Below are 8,819 nucleotides of genomic sequence, written 5' to 3'. Positions count from 1 at the left end.
CCATGGGTGTAATATTACCTGATTTCTGTACATCTTTTGAAATATTCATCACTTGTATCACTGTGCTTGGAAATAAAACCAGGCGATCATGTTTTAATAACAGCGTGTGTTCAAAGGCTTTGGATGCTATTGGGAAGGCAAAGGTTTAAGCGCCAAAAAACGTATACCTGCCAAGCGTGTAGCATCACACTTTGATTTGGGAGTTAAAATAAAAACAACTAAATATCAAGATGATGACCTTTTTGTAGTAAAGATGTGCGAACGTTATAGGTCTTCCACAACCTCCAAGTAATGGTTAGTTATTATTTTGACTGTAATTTTAAAACAATATTGGTAAAACCGTCGACGATTCCTTAAATGTGTTCATCTAATTGTCAGGATAGACTGTATTCATTTCGAAAAACTAAACATTTGTAAGTTTGTATAATATTTAACGGTACTTTGTACCTAATGTCGTGGACTCCCATCCCCCCTATTCCAGCCTGTGAATGGTTTCGTCCGATCTGGAACCGACCACTCTCTCGTCCCATGCGGATATTTTTTTATGGTTCACAAACTGTGTCCCTGTTTACGTCGAGCAGTTCCTTCAATAAGGCGTGAATCTGCCTTCTATTTACACAAAATAGGTAGATGTTTTCAATTTTGGGGGGTTTTGGTGTGATACTGAGCGTGTTTCTGGGCGGGACACCCCTGTCAGTAGTGTGCACTCCTTCTGGCACTTCCTTGTTCAAAAGTTTTGTTCGGGTGAAGGTTTTGGGAGAAGTTGACCACCGGCTTTCTTTTTTCTACCTTTTTGTAAATCTTTTAACGTGCTGTTTATCTGGGGATTCAGGTATTCCCACAACCGTCTTCCCATGGCCGTGTGTATAAGTGGCGGCTAACGTATTGCAGAGAGGCTCCACAAAGAGGAAGATGTCTGTGGCTAACGTTAGCGAAAATATTCGACTGGAGTTCCCACTGCACTCCGCGGTTTGGGAGAATGATTACAGGAAACTGGAACAACAGATAGCCTTGTCTGAGGTTCGTAAAAACACTTAAAATGCTACAAATAATAATAATCCGTGCTTCCTCGACGATGCCAGGAATATGCATCCAGTTGGTGTAGGCCGGTCCTGCAGACAGATGTTTCGTAGTGTCACAAGCAGAATAAGCAATATACATCGACTTCCCTACTCACCGACTTGGTGCATGATTGACGATATATTTATTTACTTTTAAGACCTTACCTCGTTTCCCAGCCGGATCTTTGTCATTACTTTTCAATACAGTAGCTGTATTACCGAATGAATTAATCATATCAACTTACACGCCTATTAAGAATTTTACACTAGACTATTTATAGACTCAAGACTTTGCTATAGCATGTAAGAAACTATGATTGGATTGGCGGACTGTTCACTGATCTGTTCGACATCTTCACATTTAACCAGACTGATTTTTACTTATGTATTCAATAATTCATATCCACCTCTCCTGATTAGCATCCCATTCTTGTCACCAGTCTTGTGAGTGTTTGCCGGGATACTGAGATTCACCTATGGACCTTATGCCAAAGCAAAAGCGAAACATGTTTTAAGAATAGCCATGGGATCGACGCAATCACAAGTGTAGAGCAAAAGTAGTGTATTGATGCTTTGTATTGTGAATTTGCAACATGATTTCAGTGGCCAGACCTTGAGAAATCTCTTTTTTAACAAGCTATTTACTGATTTTCTCAGAATGACATTGAGGCTCTGGATCCCAGAGGTCGGACACCTCTACACCTGGCGGTGTCACTCGGGCACCTGGAGTCAGTGAGGGTCCTTCTGAGACACGGGGCTGAAGTGACGAAAGAAAATGCCAAGAATTGGACAGGTTAGAATTAAACTAGCCAAATACCATACTGTGATGTTCCCTGTGCTGGCTTTGCTTTTAGGGGGCTTGTCCAATCACTTAGTACTCATTTCCCACTAACGTGTTTGCATCATCTGTGTCCAGTAAAATGCATATCCACTCACATGCAACGGGAACACTTCCTTTTCACTGGTTATTGCATCAGTGGACTATTAATGGATTGTTGTCTTACAAGGTTACGTAAGATGTTTATGATATTTTTCTATGTTTAGTGCTGCAGGAGGCAGTCAGCACCGGCGATCCGGAGATGGTTCAGTTAGTTCTTCAACGGAGAGACTACCTCAAAGCCTCCACTGCTCTGGGGGGAGTGCCTGGGCTGCTATCAAAGATCAGAGAGGTTTCACCCAAGACGTTTACCCATTATCGTTTTTTTCCACATTCACCTTTAAGTGCAAAGGTAATGATTGTTTGCCATGTTTCCATCCATAGAGTCCAGACTTCTATATGGAAATGAAATGGGAATTCACCAGTTGGAGTAAGTTTTTTTTTTTCTTCTCTCTCTCAGGGATTCACACAAACACACATTCTTTTTGTACTCATTGGTTATATCTTGTCATACCAGAAAGTCAACATACTGCTTTGTGGTTGACAAGTGTGTTAGGGTTTAGTGTGAATCACTTTGTTTTGTTTTTGGGTGCACGCTTTCATCTGTACTGAGGGACATTCTTATACTTTCACAGTCCCTCTTCTGTCGCGGGTCTGCCCAAGTGATGTTTGTCGTATTTGGAAAAGCGGTGCAAACCTGCGAGTGGATGCCACTCTTTTGGGCTTTGAAAATATGACTTGGATCCGGGGCCGCAGAAGCTACATCTTCAGAGGAGACGGTGTGTGTTTAGAATGAATGAGAAGAAGGCATCAATCTCAGTCAGAAGAATTTGGTGTTACCGACCAGCTCTTTACAGATTTGTGTGCAGAGCTGATGGAAGTGAACCACGACGATCAAGTTGTGGAGACCGAACGTTTCAATATATCCCAAGAAATTGAGGATGTCACATTGGAGTCGATGCAGCCAGCTGAACAGGAGGTGGCCAAGCGACTGACTACACCTATAGTCAACACCTACTTGGACACCAAGGACATAGCTTTTGAAAGGTAAGTGAGAAATCAACTGGGTTTGTATGTCATCCAATCAAATGATATTTCTTTCCATATCAACTTGCTGCAGTGAGGCATTTGTGCAATAAATGATCTCATTTGGAAGTGTGTCTGACTCGGGCTTAAAATAATCATACAGTTAGTAACACAACAAAGGACCAATACAAAAGGTGCAGATTTGTTTCCCTCTTTGTCTCTGTGACCGATGATCAGATATCTTCATGAAGCGGAGTTTAAGCCTCTGGGCTATCTGTAACTATATTCATTATGGAAATCCAGAACCTTAAAAAAGCTCTTCCAGAAGATAAGAGCTTTTAGAATAATGAACAAGCTATTTGAAATATTGTAGAGCCTGTACTGCCTGTTGGTGAAACTTGGTGAACGCAGAGTATAACGGTGGAATTCTTGTTGTGGTTTTTGTTTCATTCTTTTTCCCCCTTCATAGGAACAAATCTGGGATTTGGGGCTGGAGAACTGACAAAACGGAAGTTGTCAATGGATTTGACGCGAAGGTTTACTTCAGTATACATTTTTCTTTTAACTCTGCACAAAGTTTATTTCTGCCAACAAATTAAGACTTTTTATAAGAATGTATGATCCTGGTGTTTAAGTTGCTTTTTGTTTTCAGGTTTTCAGTGTTAATAATGTAAACGTGGTCATTAGGACAAGGACAGAGCATCTTACAGACGAGGAGAAAGCCAGAATAAAAAGTAAGCGCAAGGAAACACTCAAACCATACCTCTCTCCGTACTCGTACATAATACATTATAATTCATATATTATATAAAATTAAAGATGAGATTTCTGCAAATGGTAAAACAAATCTTACATTTGAAGACTCTGAGGTGATTAAATGCAAATTACTTTGATGATAGGTGAAAGAAACATCCTGGAGTCTCTCCTGGGGACTGTGGAACAGCACATAAGTGCACAAGGGGTAACACACATAAACTAAATTAATGGAAATAAGGTGGCCTTTCTTTGTGAGCATCCTTTGTAATAAGTCCTTCCTTTTACAGGACCTGACTCTGGAGTACGCTACTGCCACAAATCCCACTGCCATAACCCCTGTGGAATATTTTGATCCTGACTTCGACCTGGGAAACAGAGACATTGGCAGGCCCATAGAGCTGAGCATTCGAACGCAGAAGTAAGACTCTTGCTCAAACCAAAACATTCATGAGCAGCCACAGATTTATCTGTCCATCAAGCCTTGGATAAAGTCATTTAAGCTGCTCTGAAGACATCATGCTTTGTAATGGCAAGTTTTCAGTTGAAACAGCTATATCTCAAGCTGCCGTGACATCTGAGGTAGCCAGGTAGCTTAGCTAGTAGGGTTTTAGTTTGTCAGAAACTGCTGGAAGTCCATCATTTTACAATTTAAAGCAACATGATACCTTAACATTCGAAAATTGAACGTGATCATTTGCAAAAGGAGAGGAGTCAGACAGCTGCAGGAAAAACCAGACCACAATGATCAGTTTGCCAATGTGGTAAAGAACCAAGGAATGCAAGGATTTTTTGTTTTTTTCCTCACAACAAAATCTGATCCCCAGTCAGCATCTCCGCCTTTGTCACTCTGCTAACACATGTAAACCAAAAAGTGCGAAACGAAAGTCATCATTTAGAACTCAGCTCTGCACTGTCCCACAACCATGCTCTATCGAAAAATAAATCAACACTGGCCCCTTGTGTTACAATCTTCTGATGCTTCCACACAGTCAAACCATCGGAAACTGTGTTTGTCATCGATGTCTATGAATCATTTGTTTCAAAAGAATAAGCGTACTATTGCGTTATAGTGATTTATATTCCTATCTCTCCCAGATTTAAAGGTACATTGTGGATGAGTGAAGAACACCCCTTGTCACTGGTGGAGCAGGTGACCCCGATTATTGACCTCATGGCTCGGACCAGCTCCCACTTTGCCAGGCTACGAGACTTTGTTGCTCTGAAATTTCCTCCTGGTTTCCCTGTTAAAATTGGTGTGTTAGTTTTCTTTTTTTCACTTTATAATTGTCAGGACAACCATTATTCTAAAATCTATTTCCTTTTTTTTTTGTCTTCTCCAAATATCTTATGTCTTGTTTTTTTTTTCCCCCTCTTAGAGATTCCCCTGTTTCATGTCCTGAATGCCAGGATAACATTTGGTAACGTAAATAAATGCAGTACTGTGGAGGATGTGAATGAATCACCAGTAGCCTCACCAACAGTCTCAGGAGAAGATGAGGAAGCCACAGGTCAGAATGGCAGTTAGGCTCTGAATATATAATATGTTTTAATGATTTATCCATGGAGTAAATGCCTTTTAGTCTTTCAAAATTACTACCTTTCAACGTTATTCTATTACCTCATGCCTAAAACATGTAATTTCAAATTTATTAAATTCTCATTTGTTGATTTTGGTAAATTTGCAAATGGGCATTCATAGCACAGTCTGTGCTTGTATGAGCTCTTGAATTGAATTACATAAAACCATACGTCTGTCAACTTTGTGATGTTAAAATAGTTTCACTGTTGAAGTAATCCATGGAATATCAAATCATAATGGAAGTTTGGGACTAAACAAACCTCCAATTTACACACAGTATATCAACCCTTTCTGTGTGTTTCTAATGGTGTTTTTTGTGGTGTTGTTTCGGTTTTCCAGCACTGCCAGAATTTCAGGTGTGCCCTTCGGTGTTCGAGGTGCCAGCGAACTACCACCGCCGAGGGGGCAGCCGTCACACACCGATGTCCAACAATGACGAGGAGCTCCTGCAGTACGCCATTCATCAAAGTCTCCTGGAGAGCCACGGAGTCTCAGGCCAGGTCAGGAAGCCAGAGTCATCGCTCCCTTAAATTCACCGTTTCACGCTTTCACTCGCTATATTCCCAATGCTTTTCGTTATAATCGCAGGGGACCTGGGACGATGCCGATGGGCTGTTCACCGATGCAATATCCAGTAGCCCTAGTGACAGGTGGGTTATATCATAGTATAGTTTCAGGCTGGATCATTTAAAGGTGGTTCGCAAAATCTATTTAGGCATGAAAAATGTCACATGCACAAAAATATTCATTGCATCGCCACCAAGTATATGTAAAGTAGTAAATAATGTTTGAAGATGAAACAATTTTGCCAGATCACTTTTGTATGGATGTAGAAAGTAATGTTATGTGACACAATTTTTCAGTACAGAAAAAAAGGCTGTGATATGATATTGCTGTTGGGGAACATCCGATAGAGCCTTTTATTGTCCAGCCGGAGTAAACGTAGTATATTGTATGCATTTAAAATAAGATTCAGAACCCTGTATCTTCTTTGGAATTCAGAGGCTCATCAAATTGCAAGTTGCACGATGGCTACGTTTCTGTTTTTCTAGGAGTATCCCAGAGGGGGTGCTAGTGGAACATAGAAACATATCCAGCCCTGCAAGCACTTTCTCTGCCTCCAGCCCCGACTCAGACCTCCATCTGGCCATGGAGCTCTCTGCACGTGCTCAAGAGCAAGAGGACAGATTGAGGAAGCAGGAGGAAGAGGAACTAGAGAGGATTTTGCAGCTGTCACTCACTGAGAAGTAAAGGGATCAAGAGGGAAAATATTAACAGTAATAATACAATTTTTTTTTTTTTTAGATTCAGAAGCAACTACTACATCTCCATTATCCTTCCCAACCACTGCAATCATCTATGCAACAGCAGAACAGGCAATATCAAACTCTGCATTCAATATTTTAAATGGTATTTTTGGTAAGAGTCTACTTCTTTGTACATTTCTATCCCCACGTATTGCACCTCTACATTCTTTGGCTCTACTTTTGAGTTTTGGGGAGAGCTGTTACTCTTTATGTATTTGTTTTCTTTGGTTGACAATAACCGCAGAGAAATTCATGTTGGTCAAACTTAGTCATCAGCGGGTCGACGGTTAATAAACAGACTTAATTCTCGACCTGGTGGGACAGATTTAAATGACGCCACAGAGAGGTCTTCCCAGAGAGTTGGTTTTCTTTTTCTTTTTTCGCCGTTTTGTTTGTTTTTAAGGACCACGAATGGTTGGACAGTACAAGCCATGTTAAGGCTCATCGCATAACAGAAATCTCAGGGTTACAGTTTTACACAGCCCCATTATTTTCTCGTGTAAAACTTTGTGAAATTCTTGGCTTGTTAATATCTCTTTGGTGATGCAGTGTGTCTCTCTTGCATATCACTCTGCCAATGTTATTTCACACGGTCCACATGCAGGGATCTGGTACTTTTCGGGTTAGGGGGAGGGAAGGGGGAGAACATTGATATCCGTGCATGGTAACAAATACTTGCTTCGAAGGAATATTCAATTTTTTTTGTTAATTTCAAATGTCACTGAGCAGAGACCGGGTACTGAGTGGATGCAGGCGTCAGTCACTGTAGAAGCGGTCAAGCAGTTTTTGCAGAGAATATTATGACTGTTCCTGATCTTCAGCCTTTTGTAGCCACAAACATCAAGCCAGCCTGTTTTTGTAAGAGTTTTTTTTTGTTTGTTTTTCTTCAAGCAGATGCCAACAGTTTGCTTTGCCCTGACGCTAAACCTCGCAAAGTGGTGCTGTCTTTATTATGTTGTGCCACGTAGAATAATCTTGCTCAGCAGGTTTGGTGTGTTTTTTTTATTTATTTTTTTATTTTGTTCTGGAAGCGACAAGCATCATTCATACTAGAATAATGCTATAAAACACGCCACTATTGTTATTCCATTGACAAAAAAAAACACTTAGGGTAATCAAAGGAGTGTCTTTGCTCTGTCTGATTTTCGGGACCCTCCTGAAAAACTTATTATGCTAAGGTTGCCAAACTGCTGAACAGTTAAAAAAAAATCAATAAGCTAGTTTGGTTAGTTTAATGAAGATATTTGTAACATACCATTCAAGCTGCAACATTTTTAATGTGTTAAAATTTTAAGATTTTCAACATGTTTGTAAAATTAAAGCACTTTATTTCCACGACTACTAGTGTGGCCTAGTTTATACGTTTCACTATCCATAAGTATAGCTGGTACACGGGGATGGGGAAAAAAAAAGACTTTCTTTGTATTGTCACGTTCATACGATGCTTACATTCGTTATCAGTTAGTCATCAGTTATTTCATACGGTGAACTAATGGTTCCAATTTTCCTTTCACCGCCCTGTGTTTGTGTCTATGAGAAGACATGGAAGATAGAGAATATTCCTCCATCTCGCAGCAGCTGGATGAAACCAAGCGAGATGTTGCAATAGATCCGTCACACAGCAGCCTCAAGGGGCCAGAGTTCATCATCTGCCCGACGTTACTCGTCTTAAAGTCTCATGCGGAGGCTTTGCAACAACAACAACATGACATCTGTGAACATTCTCCTTAGCCTTTTCTGACGGGCTCTAAATGTTTTCCCCAACCCTCCAGCTAGGCTGAAGGAGATGGCTCATCTCTTGGGAGTGGTGGCTGGCCGGGCCCGCTCCATTTTTCAACCTCACTCATTTCACTTTCAGTGAACTGCTTAACCGTTCAATCATCTGCATCTTTTTTGCATTCCTCTGGCTAATGATTGCTCCTTTTCCTATTTTCAGGGTGGATTACTGCAGCCAATCAAATACATTTCAGAGTTAGCTTTTGGTGTTTTGACTTGGATTTTGAGTCACCCCCACCTTGCATATTCTCATGAGCTTTGGTTGAACTGCAAAAACTGTAGGCTCTCTTATAGGTCTGCAAAAATTCATGCACCCTTCTTGTCACGTACCCATGTGGAGTTGAGAACGCAGTGTCAGCTGTATTGGGGTCAGTGGTTGCGACCGTGATTTTTACCATATCTCCACCCGTATGGTTGTCTGAGACCCACAAGGACCC

General features: G+C 40.8%; 1 protein-coding gene across 2 annotated transcripts; it reads left to right on the top strand.

The window, feature by feature from the left end:
• The first annotated feature begins 423 nt into the window (after positions 1 to 423).
• Positions 424 to 7,937, top strand: ankrd13a (ankyrin repeat domain 13A). 2 transcript variants are annotated; one of them, XM_086173952.1, is made up of 16 exons: positions 424 to 626; positions 833 to 1,020; positions 1,719 to 1,854; positions 2,106 to 2,230; positions 2,323 to 2,368; positions 2,574 to 2,717; positions 2,796 to 2,985; positions 3,434 to 3,500; positions 3,617 to 3,698; positions 3,864 to 3,925; positions 4,008 to 4,138; positions 4,816 to 4,973; positions 5,097 to 5,228; positions 5,639 to 5,799; positions 5,888 to 5,949; positions 6,352 to 7,937. In XM_086173952.1, exons 2-16 carry the CDS (start codon positions 913 to 915, stop codon positions 6,548 to 6,550), a joined length of 1,803 nt encoding a protein of 600 aa, XP_086030078.1. In that variant the 5' UTR covers positions 424 to 626; positions 833 to 912; the 3' UTR covers positions 6,551 to 7,937. The 2 variants fall into 2 exon arrangements, with proteins under 2 accessions (XP_086030078.1, XP_086030079.1); XM_086173953.1 differs by lacking the exon at positions 424 to 626 and having other exon boundaries at positions 654 to 1,020.
• The last annotated feature ends 882 nt before the right edge of the window (positions 7,938 to 8,819 follow it).

The sequence above is a fragment of the Fistularia commersonii genome, chromosome 26, assembly GCF_037954325.1.
Source record: "Fistularia commersonii isolate RoL2024-O1a breed Wild chromosome 26, RoL_Fcom_v1.0, whole genome shotgun sequence".
Classification (NCBI taxonomy): Eukaryota; Metazoa; Chordata; class Actinopteri; order Syngnathiformes; family Fistulariidae; genus Fistularia; species Fistularia commersonii.
This window is presented reverse-complemented; position numbering and strand designations above follow the sequence as displayed.

Excerpts from the sequence above, each read along its gene's own strand:
- ankrd13a (XM_086173952.1), top strand. The coding sequence starts at position 913 with ATGTCTGTGGCTAACGTTAGCGAAAATATTCGACTGGAGTTCCCACTG. Across the intron at positions 2,369-2,573 it reads ATGGGAATTCACCAGTTGGA|TCCCTCTTCTGTCGCGGGTC; the intron begins GTAAGTTTTTTT and ends ATACTTTCACAG. Across the intron at positions 3,699-3,863 it reads GGAGAAAGCCAGAATAAAAA|GTGAAAGAAACATCCTGGAG; the intron begins GTAAGCGCAAGG and ends CTTTGATGATAG.